The sequence below is a fragment of the Lagenorhynchus albirostris genome, chromosome 12, assembly GCF_949774975.1.
Source record: "Lagenorhynchus albirostris chromosome 12, mLagAlb1.1, whole genome shotgun sequence".
Taxonomy (NCBI): domain Eukaryota; kingdom Metazoa; phylum Chordata; class Mammalia; order Artiodactyla; family Delphinidae; genus Lagenorhynchus; species Lagenorhynchus albirostris.
This window is the reverse complement of record NC_083106.1, coordinates 74,530,874-74,553,190: the sequence shown is the minus strand read 5'-3', so window position 1 is coordinate 74,553,190 and position 22,317 is coordinate 74,530,874. Positions and strand designations below refer to the sequence as shown.

At 40.4% G+C, this 22,317-nt stretch overlaps 1 protein-coding gene across 2 annotated transcripts in view; it reads right to left on the bottom strand.

The window, feature by feature from the left end:
- HMGN3 (high mobility group nucleosomal binding domain 3) overlaps window positions 1-21,796 on the bottom strand; it is a 31,562-nt gene extending 9,766 nt beyond the window's left edge. For both annotated transcript variants that reach the window (XM_060167895.1, XM_060167894.1), the window contains exons 1-2: window positions 21,618-21,796; window positions 1,836-1,886 (exon numbers count right to left, since the gene is read on the bottom strand). In XM_060167895.1, coding sequence (XP_060023878.1) covers window positions 1,836-1,886; window positions 21,618-21,632 — 66 coding nt within the window. In that variant the 5' untranslated portion in view covers window positions 21,633-21,796. The remainder of the gene's footprint in view (window positions 1-1,835; window positions 1,887-21,617) is intronic.
- Between the last annotated feature and the right edge of the window lie 521 nt (window positions 21,797-22,317).

The following is a 22,317-nucleotide window of genomic DNA, read 5'->3' as shown; positions in this document are numbered from 1 at the left end:
GATCAGATCAAACAATGGAGGTGAAAGGGCTTTGAAAGCTGCCCAGTGTAATGACCGTAGCATATTGTTTTGGTCATTTATCGTCCGGATACTATACTCTGCACTATGCCCTTCAAATATCGTGGAGTGGAAGATGATTTTCAAAAGGGGATCCCCCTTTGTAACTGGTATCTATTGGCTGTAGCCTAGGCTGTGCACACTCATGACTAGAAAATTCAGTCAATTCACTGGGGGAAAAAAATCAATCAATATACGGTCAGACAGTTCTTACCCCAAAGCACCACCAACTAACTGACCTTGTCCCTTTTCAAACAACTATGTTGGTGTCCTGGAGGCAAATTACAAGTTTTAATCTGGTGTTGGCTTAACGGACAGGAAAAGAGTCTTTTCTAGGAATGACTTTTGTTAGCAATAAGGTAATACAGGTAATCAGATAAAATATTAGAAGTAATAATGTAAAAATATAAGTAATAAAAATTCTGGGGTATAAAAGAATATGCATAAGACAGGTGTGTAAGCAAAAATCTTTTACATATATTCCAACCAGCTTGATGGTTTTTAGTGTGGAAGGGAGGGAAAGGCTGTTTTCACTACCCAAGACCTGCTGTGTGTAATGGTTTCTAGGTTTTCTGACTGTCAAATCAACTTAAATAGCGGTCCCTGAGGAGAAACCCAAATGCATTTTGTGCCCAAATCTAAAAACATTAAGGGGGTATTACATTTAGCCAACTGTCCTACAAATTGTATTTTGCCATTTTCAAGAAAATTCAAGCACTTGAACTTCGGTATGATAACATTTTTCGGTTGGTTCTAAGCATTTGTTTAGTGACCTGACTTTGGATCACCAACTTCACCTCCCAAACTCTATGTTAGACACTGACTACTGGGTAAATGGATGGTGGGGACTTGGCTATCGGCAGTTCTGTTTGTTTTGCTTTTAAATGATTTCTTTACAGATTCCGTTAAAGATTTTCCATTCGGCAGAACGAACTTCCTTGTACAAATCGTGTGTAGGGGTTTTGCTATCATGACAACCTCTGAATTATTAACACAGTATGAGTCACCCAATCAAAGAATCCGTAACTAGATATTGTTTTTGTCTCTCCCATGACCCCTTTTAGGTTATAAGTTCAAGGATTCCACACACTGTAAAGCTCTGTGCACAAGGGAATGGCTGTCATCACAATTACCATCTCACTGGCTGCTTTTTTAGCTCATCTCCTTTTAGAAGTTCATGGTAGGACCACGGAAGGTCAAATGCAAGCATCTCTTCCTAGCTTTCTGGAGATTTCTGTATTTTATACAGAGCTTCTTTGACTTATTGTCTAACTATCCCAAACCCTAAGAATTTTCCTGATTAAAAAAAAAACTTTAATATTTTGACATTTTATGTATCCTTCATAGTTTTTGACTTTAGAGATGACTCCTTCTAGGCAAATATTCAGAACCCAAAAAGTAATCTATAGTTCACTCACCGGAGCAGAGAATTTATTAAATCAAGTCTTTCATTTCCTTGCTGTGAAAGGCCGACTTTGTTCTCCTTGATGAATTTACCTATTATCTCGCTCCTTGCCCAGAAGGAATTCTCAGTATCCCTTTTAACAGACAGCAGCGCCAACAGGTAGAAACATAAACAACATAGCAAGTGGAAAATGCCTCATGAGTGCCCCTAACTGAAATCTATCCAGGCTAAGGGAGGCTACACAGCCACACTTTTATCTCTGGTTTATGTCGTCTCAACAATCTGGTTTCGAAGAGTATTCATTCAGATGTAGACCATCATAATGATATTAAAAATTCCAGTTAATAATACAGGATTTCAAAGATACACTTACCTCCTGTTTAGTTACTTTGGAGCCATCCTTGCCCTCTGGGTTTTCTGGAGACTAGAAAGAAAGAATTTCGGTGAATTGTATTTACATTGGAAAATGCATATTAAAAGACCACAGAAGCCAATAATATTCTGCAGGGAAAAGTAAGTTTGTAAGAGGATATGTTTCACACACACACACACACAGACACACACACACACTGCATTTATCTGCATAACTGCTCTAAGATTATACCAGGAAGTATTGCAAGAACTGATCTGAGCCCCTGTTCCCAATGCACATTCACTCTAAGGAATTTTCATTGATCTCTTGCTGCCCGGTAAAGAACAGCGACCCAGCAGTCAGCAGCAGGGGTGCCTGGGACCCAACACATGTTCCAGTCACTTTGTTTCCCTAAGGTGAGAGCAGGGAAAACCTAAGCCCAGCGCAAAAGCGTACTTTCACCCCATACTCGCCTAGCTTTGATTTCTAGCCCATTTCTTGATACGACTTGATACATTTATCGTGAGTTCCTATTTTTCCATCGTCAGCTCCAGGCTCTCTCCCACACTCCCAGCCTCGGTAGGATGGCCCAGCGCCCGGCCACGCCAGCCGATTTCTTTCCTGATTTTGATCCATCCCCCTCCCCGGGGGGGAGGCACCCTCCCACTCTCACGACAGCTCAAACCTGACTCCCAACGGGGGAAATACACTTACATTTATGAGACACATCAATTATCCCAATATATTTTTATTGGCTAAAGACAATACATAAGCTAAAAACTATTCAACTAATTAGAAAATTAAAACTATTTAACACAAGATAGGAACGGAGTTCCCAGGGTGAAAACATACAAAGAGCAAATGACATTTGGCACAAATGTTTGGCTTGGGAAAATAAAGCAGCTATGCGGTAACGCCTCATCTGATAAAATGAGAAAAACATTCAAACCCCACTGTTTGCTGGGGTTGGTGACACTGTAAATTAATATAATATTTTCAGAGAACATCCTGGCAATATGAAAAAGACACTTAGGACTAATCATATAATGACCCAGTAATTCCAATTTTTGGCACGAAGACTCAAAGAAAGAGACTTTGTAAAAATACGGTTTTGTTTGTACTGTTTCTAATATGAAATAACTAGAAACAACTCGCATGATCAGTAAATAACAGAGAAATATTTAAATAAACGATATAATTACTAATGCAATGCGATTAAAAATAGTTAGGCTATGTGAATACATGGAAAGTCCACATAAAGTTAAGGCTAAATTTAAACACTTAGATTATAGGGAAATCCCCGGTGGTCCAGTGGTTAGGACTCTGTGCTTTCACTGCCAAGGGCCCGGGTTCGATCCCCGGTCAGGGAACTAAGATCCCACAAGTCGCACAGCACAGCCAAAGAAAATAAACACTTAGATTATAAAGTAATATGTAAAACATAGGTCAGAAGTAGATAAAGACTTTGAGAAAGACAAAAGCTTTTCTTCAAGACACAGTAAACCTTCTCTTCTTCCCTGGGGCTGCCTGTTACCCACTGTTACCCACCGTCTACCGATTCATCTCTCTTCAGAACCTCCCAGATCCATGGAGCTCTCTCCTGTTTCTCAAATCAACCAATTATTTTTCCCTCATCCATGGAATCTTCTCTATCATCAAGGAAAACAAAGCTTCTCTTTTCTTTCTTTTTTTTTTTTTAAATTGTGTTAAATTTCTTGGTGCAAATTTCTATTTATTTATTTATTATTTTTTGGCCATGCTGCATGGCATGCAGGATCCTAGTTCCCTAACCAGGGATCAAACCCGTGCCCCCTGCAGTGGAAGCTCAGAGTCTTAACCACTGGACTGGTGGCGGGGGACGGGGTGGAGTCCCAGAACTTCTCTTTTCTGTCCCCACTCTCTTGCAAAGAATGTCTGGCTCACAGATCTCATGCTATATCAGCCAGCTGAGTTAGAGACAGAAAAATCTTAGAAAATCGAATCCCTAGGTGAGCCATTTGGCTTTGCTCATTTCCACGGTTACAAACTTGACCCTTCTGGCCACAAACCAGATCCTCTGTTGTCTAAAGTGCTGGGCTCTCATTCTCACTTATCAGGCCACTCAGTAGATGCAATCTGGGGTACCCTCCAGCTGTAACTGATAGGCTTTTAAAGAAGCACCACACGGCTACTACTGATGTTACATGACATTAAAAGATTTGCTTAAACTGATGCTAGTGACATTACGTTCAATATTCTTCTAGGCAGTGGATTTGTGACAGCAATATGACTGAAAGATCACTCTCTAAACACTGACCTAACAATGTTTGGATTGGATGCAAATTATTGAAAAAGAGAAACTTGGAAAGACCCCACCAAAAAAGCAGGTGTAACTGAAAATGTTAATACTTTCAGATGCATGAACGAACGAACCTAAGACTGGAGAGGGGAAGAGATACAACTCCAGCAAAGCTCAACCTCTCCATAAGAGCATTCTATGAACAAGCACATAGAAAACTGCAAGTCAGGAACGACCCAAGTGACCTTCGCCCTGGGATCAGTGGGGTATGGTGGCACACATGCAGGTCAAGACACTGGCTTCAGTCGTGGCTCTCTACCTAGGAGACGTGTGATCTGGGGCAGTGAGTTCATCACTGTGGTCAGTCTCTTCATCTGATAGATGATAATGACATCTAACTCAGAGGGTCATGTTTATGTTCAAGCCAGATGTTGGGGAGAGCATTTCAGACTGAATCGCTATACAGATGTTGTACAACAAAATATATAAGTCTCCTGAATTATCAAATATGATATATCATATTGAACAGGGCCTTGAGGTTGAGCACATTTCCTTATAACCAGAGTCCCTGCAACCTTGTCGTCTGTTTTTGTTACACAGAGTAACAGGTACACGATTTCGGAAAGACCTACCGTTTCCGGCTGTCTTATCACACACTCTGTCCACCGTTAACACTTAGCCATGAGGCTGGAGAGAGCAGGAGATCATGGTATGAAGGGATTAAAAGAGAAGCCCGAAGATTTTGTCCCAAGGGATCTTGAGGAATAAAAACAAAGAAAAGGGAGAAATGAGGCTTGGCGTGTACATGGATGATCTCAGATGTACTTCAACCACCTTGTGGGCTGACGGGAAGGTAAGTGAGTTAGACGGGATGTGGGGAATTCCAAGGCAGAGGGGTCTTGCCCCACTCCCCCAGACAGGGCAGGCTTATGCTAATCCAGTTGGAACCCACAACGGTCAAAAGGGCAGAGAACCATGGTCTAACCAAAAGATCTCATTCACATATCTGAGGCTCCTTCAGCACCCAAGTAGATGGGGACTGAGCTGAGAGCCAGCAAGGGGTGGGGGACACACGTGGTGGCCTGATGGAAGGCAGAGCAGGGATTCTGGGGGAGTCAGAAGCACCACTGAGAGATGATCTGAGGGCAAGTTGGCAGGCAGATGGATCACTGAACACCTGGTGACCCAATGGAGACCCAAAGTCAACCAAGAGCATGAAATTTGGCAAAAATCAACAGGTAGTTGACCTTTTTAAAATTACAAGTTCTGAAAATTAAAGTAGGCTCATTGAAATAAAAAACCTCAAAACATAAACTCTAGACCAGGGACAGTAGAAGAAATAATGAATTGTCACGGACTGCTGAGGAATTAGCCCAGAATGTAGGAAAGAGCAATAAAGAGATAATATGAAAGAGAGGTTAGGAGACATGGTGGCTAACTGCGAGGTTCCACCTGTATCTCATAGACATTCAGAAGCAGAGAACAGAGATACTAACAAAGGCATAATGGGTGAGAACTTTCCTAAACTGAAGTCATGAATCTCCAGATGGAAAACTCACACCAAGGAACAAACTGGAAACAAAACAAAGCAAACAAATACAATGAGACATAATAAAACTCCAGAAGGTCAAGGAAAATGAGAAAAATCTTTAAACGTTATGAGAATTAAAAGATGAATAATTTTCAAAGAATTACTTCTCAAGCATCTATAAATTATAAGAAACTACAAAGCAATGTTCAAGGAGTTGAGGAAAACTGTCAGCTTAGAATCCTCTACCCAGCTATCATTCTAGAGTGAAGGCAAAATCAAGACATGTCAATACAAATACTAAGAGAGTTCACTACCGACAGAGCCTTTCTTTCAACAAGGATCCAGTACTAAATGATCAAATTCAGCGATAAGAAAAGTGAATTAAGATGGAAGGAAAATATGTAAGAAAAAATGTATAAACTATATTGGCAAATCTAATTATTACCTGTAGATACTAATATGTATTTTTTGTGTGTTTAAAAATATTTCAGTAGAAATCCTAGATTAGTGCTGCCCTATAGAATTATAACACGTAATTTTAGATTTTCTAACAGCCACATGAAGAAAGTGAAATTAATTGTAATAACAGATTTTATTTAACTGAACATATCTAAAGTTTTATCATTTCAACATGTTATCAATATCCAAATTATTAATGAGATATTTCACAAATTTTCTTGGTACTAAATCTTCAAAACCTGGCATGTATTTTACACTTACAGCACACCTCCATTCAAATGTTAAGTTTTCACCAGGAGTACCTGACCCTCTAAATATGTTAGAGATCATAAAGTTTATAGTAGTTTCACATATCCAGGTTGTTGCAAACATATTTAAAATTTTCCATAATGGAATCTAATACCAGTTCTTAAATTGATTAAAACTAAAATTTTAAAAATTCAGCTCATTCTTTCTCATTGGCTAATAGACTCATGCAGTTAATGGCTGCCATATTGGATGGCACAATTCTAGACAATAACAACCGCAGAAGATGAGAGGAGGGGGAACAGATCATCCTCACCCCCAGCATGGGAGGGTCCTGGTTTTGTTCTGGAGAATGATACTGACACAGAGTCATTTTAGACTCTGTTAAAACAAAATTTAAAGACAGGCATTAAAAATTTTAAGAAAATAAGTAAGATCTATAAACTTAAAAATCAGGAGAAATGGAATAAGGCAAATTTTACAATCAAAGGCAGGGGAGAAAAAAGCAAACCAAAGGGAAACACATAATAAATAGAAACCACAAAATAAGTCATTAAAAAAGTCCAAATATATTAGTTATCATAATATACCTAAAGAAATTATATTAATTCATTATAATGTCAAGTAACAGAAGACATAGAACAATACAGGTATATGATTCCACTTTTACGAATTTTAAAACAAATCAATATTATGGATTTATATGTGACATATACATCATAAACATATAAAATCACGGACTGGAAGGATACACACCAAATTCATGATCATGCTTCTCTCCAGGGAGGCTGACAAGGGAAGGGAACCAAGGGGGTGTTCCGAAGTTGAACTTTATCTGTAACATTTTATTTTTAGAAAGATCTGAAGCAAATAGGATAAAAAAAGTTCAAATGTGTGAATTCTGAGTGATGGGTGAATAGGTATGTTATATTATTTCCTGAATTTTTCTGTACTTGAAACCCCCTAAAAAGATTACCAATATTAAGGGGGTAGGGGAGTGGAAGCAAAGCCCATTTGGCAGTGCCACATCTACTCCCAACACAAATTCCATGACTATTAGTGCTTTCTGTATTCCTTTTTTTAAAACAGTTATTTTCTTTATTTATTTTTATTTTTATTATTTTTTTTGGCTAAGCCATGCGGCGTGCAGGATCTTAGTTCCCCAACCAGGGATCAAATCCATGCACTCTGCAATGGAAGTGTGGAGTCTTAACCACTGGACCGCCAGGGAAGTCCCAGTGTTTTCTGTATTTCTTAAATGGCTTATAAGTCTGGCCCACACACTGCCTCTTCCTTTTCTGTTCAAGACATACAATTCATAGTCATTTCATTGTGCTGATATGAAGGAATCTGGAGCTGGGTAAAACAGGAAGCCAAGAGCATTACAAACGTGAATTCAGAACTGTCCCTCTTGGGTGAGTGTAGGATGAGAGACGGGCAGAGGGAGCCCGGCTTCCTTCAGCAGCCGACCAACTGCACTGTCTCCATTCTCCCATCTCACAAAGATGCCTGGGTCCTGCATCTGAAGACACGGAAATGCACTGAAGGGGACACAACCGTGTTTCCTTAAGATAACTGTAGCAACAGCCCTTCTCAGGGAACCAAGAAAAGAAAATTGGAATTTTCATTCTGTAGACCATCCACAGGAATCAACAGGACAAATTACCAACTGTTGAGCTTCTCCTGCTTCTCCTTCCCCTGGTAACAGTGGTTACCACCTTACACAGGGGCTCTTGTGGGGGTCGTGAACCCAGTTTTCTCGCTCCAAACTCAGGAAGGTATCAGAGAAGATGAGAAAATCCTTATAGCCTTCAACAGTTGCTTGGGAACAGCAAGCACTACATGGTCTTAGCCTCCAAGTTTGTCACTACAGAGAAAAACATTGAGGGTGTGGCAGGAAGCTAGGAACAAAAGGCTAGTACCTCCTGGTGCCATATTTCTCAGCCACAGGAGAAAGAGCAGGGCTCAGGGTTCTCAGCAAAGAGTTCTGGACCTTGTATTAAAGTTCCAAATAGTCTTTACTGAAGTGTAGGCTCTCAGAGTTTTCCTTCTAAGATTTTAAGTGACAAGGGCTACTGCTTATAACTTAAGTGAATTTGTTGAGAGCCTAGAGTACCTATGAAATTCAAGTAACCATCTACCAGCAGCTATAGAACAAATCCAGTCTCAGCTCCTGGGTTATCCGTGCTGATGCACGAAAGCTGGGAGCAGACGTAACCCTGCAAACAAACCAACAACCACTTCTTTTCACCTGGGGAATGTATTACTTTGAGGGGACTTTTCTCTAACTTGCTGGTCAATATGTTTAAATTATGATTATTTTTCTTTACATTTTCTTTTAAAATCAATTTACATTTTCTGTTATAAACCTAAGGCTGGAGAAAAGAAGGCAGTCCACTAGTAAGCTGGTTAGAGGAGGAGAAACCATTCTAGGACAAAAATCCAAACAACCTACCCCGAGAAAGACTGAAATGTATCCATAACTAACTCTTTACTTTTCTGCTAAAGTTAACACATAAACACAACTACTTGATTAATTCCCCTCCACAAATGGAGGCACTGTCCAGGAAATTCTTATGAAGTTTTCCAAATACCAGGTACTTCCCTTAAACTCAAATATTCACATATTTGAATTTGACATATGAAACAGACACTGAAAATTTTATTCAAAGCCACAAGGACCATTGTTTAACATCAGCATGGCTGCTTTTCATTTGTGCTGTAAGTATATGTTTGGGATCCTCCAATACTGCCTTGCTTTCTTTAAAATAACCCTTAAAAATCCAGCATTTAGGATTGAGAGATCACATGCAAAGGATTAATAATCAAACTGATATCAAATTTCATTCTTACCTCCTTCCTTGCTTGTGCCTATTAATTTCATCAACTTCTATAAACCCAAAGAGCTTATTAAGGCCATGAGGCTAGTATGTCTTCCCCACGTAAAATTCTGTTGTTCAAGATAAAAGTAATTGAGTAAGAACTCTGCTTTAGAAGGCTTTGGCTGAAACGATGTAAACAGCAACTCTTCTTTTCTGAGAGATACTTTTAGGGAAACTATCTCACACTGTACTCCATTACAAAAGATAACTGGAGGCAAAGAAAAAGCCCTCTTCAAGTATGTTCAGTGAACTTTTCTTATATAAATACACATAATTTAATACACATAAATACACATAATTTAATACACATAAACACACATAATTTAATAATGGAAGTATATCATTAATATGAAATAATTTAAAATGTTTCACATATCTCTTTGGTCTGAGCTGCCTCTTTCATGACAGCTATCTCTTACTCCCTGTTGTGTGAATGGGATCGTGGGCGAAGGTCCCAGCTGAGGTTCGAAGCCTGACCCCAGTCTGGCTTGTATCTTATGTCCCTGGGCCTGAGTTTCTTCATGAGGAAAACGAATAGGATGGACCCGAAGCTCTCACTTGCCTGACTTTGTGAGATGCTCGTGTACATACTAACCACATTATGTAAGTGTCTAGGACAGAGATGCCAGGTATGGGAGTCCTAGAAAAGGACACGAGAACAGACCCAAAGGAACAACCATAATCTCAGTAAACATGGATTCTGTACTGCATTCATGTGCAAGACAATGATCTGAATGAGTTAATCTCCTCATTACAATCCTGTGAGGTTGGTAAACAGTATCATGTCTATTGTCTAAATGCGGAATTGAAGCCAGAGAGGTTAGGTAATCTTGCATCTTGCAAGATAACCTAGCATCTTGCCCAAGATGACCCAGCTGGTAATCTTGCTGGTCAGTGGAAGAGCTGTGATTCAGAGCCAGGGAGGCTGGCTCAGGTTCACGACTCATCCACTACACCACTCTAAGTCGTTTCTGCTGGCTTTCCCAATTTCAAAACTGTGTGCAGATCTGGGATGCTAGGAGAGCAAAGCGCTTCCAGGGTGGGAAACATCTTAACCTGTAGACCCAGGCAAGCAACACATAATATGTAATGGAGTGTTTCCTACTCCCCCTCATTTGTGAGCCTCTTGGAATAGCAAGACACAATTTCCCATTACAAATATTACATGTTGATTGCTTCCATGTCCTGGCTATTGTAAATAGCGCTGCAATGAACAGTGGGGTGCATGTATCTTTTCGAATTATGATTTTCTCTGGGTATATGCCCAGGAGTGGGATTGCTGGATCATATGGTAGGTCTACTTTTAGTTTTTTAAGGAACTAAATGTCCATCGACAGATGAATGGATAAAGAAGATGTGGTACATATGTACAATGGAATATTACTCAGCTATAAAAAAGAATGAAATAATGCTACTTGCAGCAACATGGATGGACCTAGAGATTATCATACTAAGTGAAGTAAGTCAGAGAAAGACAAATATCATGTGATATCACTTATAATGTGGAATCTAAAAAAATGATACAAATGAACTTATTTACAAAACAGAAACAGACTCATAAACTTAGAAAACAAACTTACGGTTACCAAAGGGGGAAGGTGAGGGGGTAGATAAATTAGGAGCTTGGGATTACCATACATACATTACTATGTATAAAATATATAATCCACAAGGACCTACTGTACAGCATAGGGAACTCTACTCAATATTCTGTAATAACCTATATGGGAAAAGAATCTGAAACAGAACAGATATATGTATAACTGAATCACCTTGCTGTACACACCTGAAACTAACACACATTGTAAATCAGCTATACTCCAATATAAAATAAAAATAAAAAAAGATTAAACTTACAAAAATAAATTTTTGTCAGATAATTCTAAAAAAAGTTAAAAATTAAAATTAAAATAAATAATATTGCATGTTGACAAAAAAGGAAAAAAATTACATGTTGAGATGCACATAAATGTACTATTCTGGGTTTTTAAATGGTCACACACACAGACACAAGTATTTTTATCTCACTATTAAAAGTAAAGGCAGGGGCTTCCCTGGTGGCGCAGTGGTGGAGAGTCCACCTGCTGATGGGGGGGACACGGGTTCGTGCCCCGGTCCGGGAAGATCCCACATGCCGCGGAGCGGCGCAACGGGAGAGGCTGCAACAGTGAGAGGCCCGCGTACCACAGAAAAAAAAAAAAGTAAAGGCAACACACCAAATCAGTTCTATCATTTTTAACAGTACTTTACATTTCTCTGTATACTTTCACCTTGTTGCTGTATTTGATCCTCTCAGTAGCACTGAGATACACAGGGACTGTCTTAATATTCCCATTTTACAGATGAAGAATAGAGACTCGAAGAGGTCAAGTGACTTTCCCCCAATAAAGAGTTGTGGAGACCACACTAGACCCCAGTCTTCCAACTTTTACACCAGGGATTTTAAAGGGATGTTATCAGATAGTTACTTTATTTTCCTATTTGCTCAGACATGAGTTTATTTCTACTAAATGATAAACACAGTTATGATGTTTCTTATATTTTTGCAAAATGAATCAGCTAGCTCTGATGTGATGGACATGTGACCACTCAAAGGGGGAACAGTAAAATTAAAAATTTTAATTAAGAGAAGCGATAAAGGAAAGCAATGAGAAGTGGATAGAAAAGATACAGTTAAAAACTGTATTATGTGGCATATATATGAAACTTCAGAAGAAGTCTTCAAGCTTCACACGTTGATCACCTCAAGCCTTTGGTATGTTTACCTCCTACATACACCAGGCCCAAGACTCACAACTTCCTGCGAAGTAGGATTTAACAAATTCTGTCCAGTACTGTACTGTAAAAAGCCACAGCTTGTACCCAATTAAGAAAAAACAAAGAGAGAGAAAGAAAGAAAAAAAAAAATCTCTTGGGGTAAACTTTGTATTTACCTTTGTATGGGGTCAGAATAATAAAGATATAATTTTAAAATAATATCACTTTATATCTTTTAAAAATAACTTTTGTAATTAAACATGAATCATTTGGTAATCCAGGACTGTGAAATGAAACTCCATCCAGTTCTAGGTCCAACAGCTTTGCTAAACTATGAGGCTTTTAGCACCTGCTAAAACAAAACACCTGCTCATTTTTAAAATCCAATGTATAAGCAATGGTGGCTTAACATTTACATTATAACCTCTCAATATATTGTATAATATGCAAGTGTGTTTACATGTTTCTGGTCTCAGGGGAATATCCCTATTATTTGAAATATAACAAATTAACGAAGACAATACACCTTAGAAATAGTAAATCCAGCAGTTTCATGGTGGAATTTGAGAAAATATGAAGTTTTAGACCCTCAATACTCAGATACCAAGGCTTGGATGAGGAAACGTCATATATATACCTTGTATATGACCCTACAGTCCATTAGATCCTGAAACACCCAGAAGGCTTCATGATAACGTCCATCTTTCAGAAGCCAGAGGCCTGGACCCTGAGGGCAGCCTTAGGGCATGATCACAGATAATAATGACTTGTGGGGTACCTTCCTATGACTGGTACCTAGAAACAACGGCATCAGCCTATATCTTAATAAAGACAACATTTTAAACAGATGGACACTCACATATTTACATAACTCCTGAATCTTCCCTGTTTCATTTGTTGGGCACCTTGATTTAAATAAAAATACACGAGGCCAATAGAAATAAATATTTACGGGAAGTACTGTGGTGTCATGGTTAGGAGAAAAAGCTTGAGTAAAAGAGGGCTGGGGTAGAATTCCTGGCTCTGTCCCTTCCCAGCTGTGTGACCCAGGGGAAATGCCTTCGTTGCACTAAATCCCAGTCTTCTCACTGTGGATGTGGATGGGACCGGCCGCAGGGCTCGGTGGTTCAGAGCACAGGCTCTGGAGCCAGACAGCCAGGACTGCACTCCCGGCTCGGCCACCCGCTGCCTCTGAAGATGTCAGTGTGGAGAGCACACACCTGACCGGGTGGTTGGACGATTCAGCTCATTAACGCAAAGTGCTGGGAACAGTGACTGAGTCACAGAAAGCCACCTACATGTTATTTACTGTGAGATGAGGATAGCCTCGCAGGACGGCGGGGAGAATAAAATGAAATAATATGAAATTGCACCGTAATACTTGCCACACAGGTTTATTTCTAACAACTTCACATATTTTTATTTAATTTTTATTTTATTCTAACGACTATAAAGCACAAAGCTCACGTCCGGTACAGCCAGGTATTCAATAAGTGGTAGCTATTTAAATTTTAATGGGAATAAATATGTGTATATATTGTTACGGATATAAGTTCTTCTTAAAATATTAAATTTTGGAACCAATTTTGAGATTTAAAACCTTTTTCTGTATCTCCCTACTTCTGATTATGCATATCATTTACTTTCTGGGACTGAACATGCATTTGCCTTGGGCATATATAAATGGCCCTGTTTCTGGACATGCTCACAAGATGTAAAAATACTGGACTCAATAAATACCTTGACCAGGAACCCACACATGATTCCGCTGAACTCTTCCAAGAACGCAGTTAAATGTACAATAAATAAGCAGCCAGTGGGAGAAAATATTCAACATTTTGATTTGGTTCGTTATCTTCAACACTGATTTTTAAATTACTCAGGAGACTAACATCGTATTTCAACATACCAGGTACTGTGAAAGCAGACAGATTAAACGGTGTTTACTTCAGTCGCCATTTCCAAATTGTACCCCGCAGGAAAGTGGAATCTATTTAACTTTGGTGTAAACAAAGGCAGTGCTTTGGGGGAAAAAATATAGGAAAAGAGGATCACTTGGTAACTGATTTGCCAAGGGAATTTTAATGTTATGTGGCAATATTTTTAAGCATAATTTTTTCTCTGAGAAAAATCAACCATGTAAAAATGCACCAGATGAAAGCTTATGTTCTTTCAAAAACACTACCTACTCCTATAATTGCAGTTAACTGGCCGTACAGGGTGAGATCTGTGCACCATTGGTCCTACAAAACGGAAGCTTGGCTTATCAGAAGCCTGTTATTTCACTGTAGTTCTCTTAATAATTAAAAATATCAGCACTACAATAATGAGTATCCATTGACCGTCTCACACACGCCAGGCCCTGTGCTAAGAACTGTGCATTCACCATCTCATTTAATGCCTCCGACGACCCAACGAGGTAGAACATATTTTTAGCCCAGTTTTGCAGATGAGGAAACCGAGTCTCAGAGAATTAGGAACTCAGAAGCTTAGGGAGGAGTTAAGTAACCTGCCCTAAATTACCCAGCTAGTAAACAGTAAAGCCAGGCTATATTGGACTAGCTCCCCAAAAAGGATATGAAATAATTAAAGTTACTACCTTCTTCCCTTGAAAACAATTCATTCATGCACTCGTTCAGCAAACAGTTACAGTACCTGTGCGAGGAGAGGTAGGGGGATTAAAAAAAAGACCAGAGCCACCCAAGACTTCATGGTCAAGTGGAATTAGAAGGATTACAAAGTTAATTCAAAATTAGGTAATCAATCAAATAACATGTGTCAACTTAGAAACATGGTCCCAGACAACCACCTTTTAAACACAAGAGGGTGGTTACAGAAAAGGACAGGGGCCAAGAAATCACTGAATCTTTACTAATGAGTGAGGGTAGCTACCGTACACAATCTAACCCCAAATGTTGTAACCGGCCTTGAATTTAACTTCCTTCTACTTCAAAGAAAGCAAGACTTCAGAGATCACCTTTATTAACAAACTAGCACTGATCCTCTTGTGATTTAAAAAAAAGAAACTATAATCCCCAACCATTTTTTTTGCGGTACACGGGCCTCTCACTGTTGTGGCCTCTCCTCTCCCGTTGCGGAGCACAGGCTCCGGACGCGCAGGCTCAGCGGCCATGGCTCACGGGCCCAGGCGCTCTGCGGCATCTGGGATCTTCCCGGACCGGGGCATGAACCCGTGTCCCCTGCATCGACAGGCGGACTCTCAACCACTGCGCCGCCAGGGAAGCCCTCCCCAACCCTTTTAACCAAACAACTTTCTGCCAGTGTTTTTTCTTTGGACACAGAGTCTGACCAAACTTTTGAATGCTCAGAGCTCATAGTTTTTCTTGTGGCTCATTATCACCTCTTGCCCTGAATTATGAACACTGACTGTATATTACGTACCCCGTCAGACTGAAAGATCCTTAAAAATAAGGGCTTTTACTCATTCACTTCAAAAAGGGTTGGAAAAAACAATAATGCGCTTACTTTCCCAAGCTGATGGTACTTTGCATAAAGGTGATGCTTGATAAATGTTTATTTAACATGAAGTGAGTGAAGGAATGAATAAAATGTATAACCCTGGCATTTTGGAGCCTTTACTCAAATACAGGTTTCATATCAATATTGGCGCAATTAAATTCAGCAAGTATTTATGGATGGCATACTACATAGCAGGCCCTTTCACATTCAGACTGGGTAACTCAGTATGGCTAAGAAGGCAGTTCTCTCCAAACTGACTTACAGATTCAATTCGATCCCTATCAAAATCATGGCAGGCATATTGTAGAAATTTACAAGTTGATTTGAAAATTTATATGGAAGTGCAAAGGATGTAATAGCCAAAACAATTTTGAAAAGGAAGAACAAAGTGAGGAACTGACATTACCAGTACCAAATCTTACTATAAAACCACAGTAATCAAGATAATGTGGTATTGACGTATGGACAAACCTATAGATAATGCAACACAACTCAGAGGATAGAAATCAAACCTTTACATTATGATGAATTGATTTTCAACGAAGGTGCCTAGGCAATTCAGTGGAAAAAAGATGGTCTTTTTAACAGTTGGTGCTGAGACAGGTAGGTATCCACATTGCGCACGTGCGCGCGCACACACACACACACACAAAAGAACTGAAACCCTTATCTCATACTATACACAAATTTAATTCAAAATGGATCATAAGCCTAAATATAAGAGCTGAAATTATAAAACTTCTAGAAGTAAATATCTGTGGCCTTAGATTAGGCAAAGATGTATTAGACAGGACACCAAATGGATTCCATCAAAATTAAAAAGCTTCTGTTCTTTGCAAGAGATCAAGACAAAATTTCTTTAAAAGTCACAGACTGAAAGAAAAGATCTATAAATCATATATCTGATAAAAGACTTGTGTCCAGAATATATAAAGAACACTTACAACTCAATAATAAGATGAACAATCCAATTTCAAAATGGGCAAAATATTTGAATAGATGTTTCACCTAGGATATCCATTATGCTAGTAAACACACGAAAAGGTGCTCATCATCATTACTTACTATGGTAAATTAGACTAATTAGAAGGCTATAAGCAAAAAACCCTGACAATACCAGCCAGGAGCACAGATGTGGAAAAACTGGAACCCTCATTCACTGATGATACAATTACTTTGGAAAACAGTTTGGAAGTTTCTTAAAGATAGACTTTCATACCACCCACCAGTTCCACCCTTAGGAAACTTCCCAAGAGGAATGAAAATATGTCCGTGCAAAGACTTACATACAAATATTCACAACAGCGTTATTTATAATAACCCCAAATTGAAACAATCCAAATGTCCACCAACTTGTGAAAGGATAAACAAAAAGTCGAATACCCACACAGTAGACTATTATTGGGCACTAAAAAGGAATGAGGTTACAGATACATGCTAACCCATGGGTGGACCTCAAAAACACTACGCTGAGTGAAAGAAACCAGACGTAACGGACTACATACTGTGTGATTCCTTTTACATAAAATTTCCAGAAAAAGCAAATCTATAGAGACAGTAGGTTAGTGGTTGTCTAGGACTGGGGTGGGAGTAGGGACTGTCTGCCAACAATGGGAGAGACCTTTCTGGAGTGATAGAAGTGGTTTAAAACTGGATTATAGTAATGATACACAACTCTATAAATTTATTAAAAATCACTGATTTGTATACTTTGAATAGATGAACAGATTTTATGGTCAGTACATCATACCTCAATAAAGCTTTTTTATTTTTTAAACGAAATTATACCCCCATCCACATTGCTTGAGAGTTGCTGAAGTGTCAGTGTCACTAAGCACTGGGCAGTAACACTTCCAATCTTTTCTTTAAACCAGACTGGTTTTAAAAACTCATATCTCATTATTCTTAATAATATACTATTCTCTGACTTTTAGTAAAACTAAACATTTTCATCTATTGAGTCTGTTATTTTCTTATAAGGATATACATCTTTTCCATAAGGACATGTGAGCCTCCTTATCTTTCTAAAATAGCACACTTTTTTCAGTGATACGTGGTACAAATTACTTCTTCCCCAGTTGTTCATAAATTTTAAAATTTTGTTAACAGAGTTTTCTTTTCTTTGCCATACTGACATATTCATTTTTATATAGTCAAAGTTATCTCTATTTTCATTTACAGAATCTGTCTCTGGTGTTATAATATGTGATACTCCTTTGAAAGATTAATCAGAAACCTTGAGTACTGTTAGTTAAGCATCCCACGTGCCAAGCCCAGGGCCTTTCTACTTTATGAAAAGAGATAAGACGTAATTTCAAATCTCAAAGCTAGAGGCAGACAGACTTTTCTTCCTTAAACCTTTATTTTAACTGTAAAGAGAGACTAGGGTTTACATCTCAAATTCCTGGAAAACTGCCTCATTAGAGAAAATTTCTGATGTGATACACTAGACATTTCCAATAGTTCCAGTGATGAAGAACTGGAAAAATAAAAAGAAGGATGTGAAAATGTGTTTGCTACTCATGCCAGGACCATGGCTCTAGGACTTGCTGGCTGAGGTCTCTGTGTAGACCATCAGGTCATCACATCACAGCGTGATCACTGTAAGCATTCGTGGATGTCTGACCAGAACAGTCTAGAACTCAGTCATTCACTGTCCCACCACCACCTGAGTCTAGGAATTAGTGGGTGGTGACCCACCACCCATTAGGTAATGAATAGAGGAAACTCAACTTTATTTAAATCTCACCAACTTGGGAAGGGATGGAACGCTAACTGAAGAACTCGTCACCACTGAGGGCTATACTGCTTCAAAAAATACTCCCGCAGTTATAAAAACCATTTGGTTTTGTGTAGTTATGACTATCACACACGAAGATATAGATAAAACTCACAAAGGTAAGACAGACTCAAGGATGTATTGTACAACACGGAGAATATAGCCAATTTTTTTGGTAACAACTGTAAATGGAAAGTAACCTTTAAAAATTGTATAGGGCTTCCCTGGTGGCTAAGTGGTTGAGAGTCTGCCTGCCTATGCAAGGGACACGGGTTCGTGCCCCGGTCCGGGAAGATTCCACGTGCCACGGAGCGGCTGGGTCCATGAGCCATGGCCACTGAGACTGCGTGTCCGGAGCCTGTGCTCCGCAACGGGGGAGGCCACAACAGTGAGAGGTCTGCGTACCGCAAAAATAAATAAATAAATAAATAAATGAATAAATAAATAAATATATTTAAAGAAAAGAAATGTCATAAGACTGTTTTCTATTAATGTGGATACTGTGGCCTTGGAGGTACAGTATATACCTGAGGCCTGGTCATGTTGAGATACAATCAGAAGAGGCAGCCAAATGCCTGAAAACAGAAAATGCCTGCTTTTCTCTTTGTATATTTGAAACTGCCCCCCGCCAACACACACTTTCAAGACTGGCCCCAGTTCAACCTTCTTTCTTTATCTATCCTACAGCTTTTAGAATCTATACTATGTGTTCTGGGACATATATACAGGCTTAATATCATTCAATTGTTTTGTGGCCACTACTCTTATCACCTCATTGAATTAAACAGAAGCTCCATGAGGGTAAACTTCATATCCCTATGGCACGCAAGCAGTGCTAGGATTCCAGATGTTTCTACTGACTTTATTAGTGCTGTTTCTTACTCTGCAGCCTCAACAGTGCTCATTAAATAACCTTTCTTGATTTCTGGGAAAAGTTGAAAAAAAGGGGCCAAGATGGTTAAAAAAAGAAAGAAAACACTGTGGGGACACTTTCGAAACTTATAATGTACAACAGGCAGTGCTACAGCCAAGAAAAATACCGTGGAGCAATATGTACATGATACCCCAGCTTCACAGATCCTGCAGAGCAACAAACAGACTGGCTCCAGTTCTCTTCTTTGCGTCTAGGCAGCCTTTACCTAATGACTATTGGTTCCTATGTAAGTTTCCGTGACCTCCGGGGTTCCATTAGCGGCTCCAAGGTTTGCCTTGGAGATGGGATGGCCGTGGAAGCCATGTTTAATTTGTGGCCGCTCCTGTCCAGGTCTTTTGGCCATGGGTATAAATGAAGAGCATTTCTATTCATCAAGGAGAGCTTTCCCACCTCTGAAAACACTCTGATGTCCCTAGGATGCCACACAGGTGCCTGCATACAGGTCTTCCCCTAGTCCCAGGATGCCTGGCTAGCTTCTTTATGGATAGCTTCTTCCCTGCCTTCTAGGGAAATAAAACAATAGTTAAACGCCAGTTCCTCTACTGCTCTTCTTTTCTTCCCTTCTATTTCCCTAAGAGAGGTGGGCAATGAGGAAAAGTAAGAGTAATGGTTTCACCAACTCTGACCCTTGGACAACAAGGATTCCGGCACATCAGGGTCCATTATAATAAAGAATTTGTGCACCTCTAACCTACTATTTGTCTAAATTTGTTAATAATTCCCAAGATAGGAGATGGCATCAACTCACTCAGCAACCCATTTCTTGGTGACTCTACTAGAATTCCCAGCTTCGTCATTAAACCAAAGATAAAATGCTGAAAATTGTGGTCTCATTCTAATATCCTCGTTCTAGTAATGCAAAAACAATACTTTCATAAAAATTAAGTTTAAATAATGAACCTAAATTATTAGTACTCAATATGCCATCCATCTTCTTAGGCTGGGAGTCTCTTTGCATTTCAAACTCCTCTTGACACACCCACCACTAAATGAAGAGAATGAGTAAATAATGTCTGAAAATAAAGCCTCTAGACCTGCAGCATCTCATTAAATCTCTGGTAGTAGCCATTGGTTGTTGAGACCCTTGGGTAATTCCTGTCTCTAAGCCCCAGTTCCATGGAATACCCCTGTCAAGGTTAAACGAGAGGATTAAACTAGATGTTAAATCAAACTCTGCCCACACTATGAGGCACATAGTATGCGCACAATAAACTCTAAGATTTTTTTTAAACTTTTAATAGTAATGTTTTTTTAAAAATGGAGGAGACAAGTTTCCACCAAATTCTTAGTAAAGACAGATAAAATGGCAAAAGCTTCTGTATTTTTAAAGCTTCAATATTTTAAAAATAATTCAGTCATTTACACACACACAAATCATTCCACCATCTTTAACGGATAAAGCAGAATATTATTTGCCCTTTCGCTTCAGATTTAACACCCTCACTGGTTAACAGCGTTGGAAACACGAGGGCAAGGCATTTTCTTAGACACAGCCGCTACACAGCGGTTTTGCCTCGGGGTGGGAGGAAAGCCTTCCCTTCCTCCCTGGGACAATGACAAGTCGCAGCCGGACTCCGAGGGAAACGTGCGTCCCCATGCGAGTTACTTGGTGTCCGGGGCCTGTGCGGAAGGGGACATAATAGTCCGCCAGGAGTGACGCCAGTGCCCCCTACACACCCAGGGGCGCGGGAGCACGCGGACCCCGCCTTCCGGGACCGAGTGTGCGCTTGGGTCCCCGCATCGGACCCGGTGGCCCCTGCCCTTTGCAGCCACGGTGGGCGCGCCCCCGGCGGCGTCCCGTCCTGCGTGTGGCCAACTCCGCGGCTGCCGCCGCCAACTGCGGGCAAGTCCAGCCACCCCGGCCCCGCCTGCGCCGTCCCCAGCCCTGCCTGACACTGGAGTTGGTACATACGGGTCTGCAGCGCAGGCGAGCAGGGGAGTGAGCGCTATTTTAAACATGGCTTTCCCTCTCCTGTAGCCTCAGAGCCATCGCTGCGCACCGGCGTGGGCACGGCCCACATGGGAATAACCCCGACATCTGCCCGACTTATTGGATTCATTTTCGATCTCCCTATGCGTGGACTTGTTCCCCACCCCGCGCTGCTTTTCCTCCACACTAACCGCAACCTAGCAGTTTGTAAAGAGGAAACTCCTCTCCTGGAAGCGGGGGTGAAAAGCGCTTTTGCTTCTTGTTCGAGGTGGAAACCATTCCGGCTAGAATGAGTTCAAAAAGAAGGGAAGCCGGGTCGCCGGAAAGAAAGTAACATTCAGAGATCGATGGGGACAGAGGGAGGGCGCAATGTCTGCAACAGGCAACTGAAAACAAGCACTGAAGAAGCAAAGAGACTCGCAACCCCCGAGTTACTACCGAGTGCACTGCACGCCATCCACTGCAATGACAAGATTTGCTGTTAGCGCAATTTGAAGGCCTTTGAAATGTTTTTTGGTAAGACTTACCTTTCTCTTCGGCATAATGACGTTGGTGAAGCTAAAAAGTAAAGCAACGGGCTGGAACTGCTGGCACCGCCGCTGGAGGCTGCCCCCGCCGCAGCTGTTCACGCGCAAGGCTCGGCGTAGCCCGGCCTCCGGGACCTGAACCTCCGCGGCTCCCTCCAGGGGCCCTCTACTCGCTTGCCTCCCCGCTCCTCCAATGAGGAGCCCCGGCAGCCGGCCGCGAGGCCCCATTGGCTGCGGCAACGTTCTAAACTCCACGAGGGCACGCCCACCTCCGTGCGCACGGTACGCTCTGTTGTAGTTTCCACTTCACCGGAAAAAAAAAAAAAAAAAAAAAAAAAATCTGCCTGGCGACTGAGCATGCCCAGTTCAACTAGTAACCCCCAAGCCACAGGATCCTGTAGTTTCATTGTTTTGCCGCTCCCTTTTTGGATTGTGTCAGTTGGAAGTGTAGGCCTTCATAAGGAAGAAAAAGAGTAAGGATGGACACATTAATTTTATAAGGTAAATGTATACACAGCAGGCACTTTATATAGTTTCCTGTAAAAGCTTGTAATGAATGCTGTGTGATGGAGCGCTGTGAAAGTGGGAAGGTACTCTGATCTGGAAGAGTCTGGCAACCTTTAAGGGTCTCGGTTTCCCCTTCTAGGTTTCTAGTGACAATAATCCCTAAAATTGCTTAGGAATAGTTTCCTGAAATCTG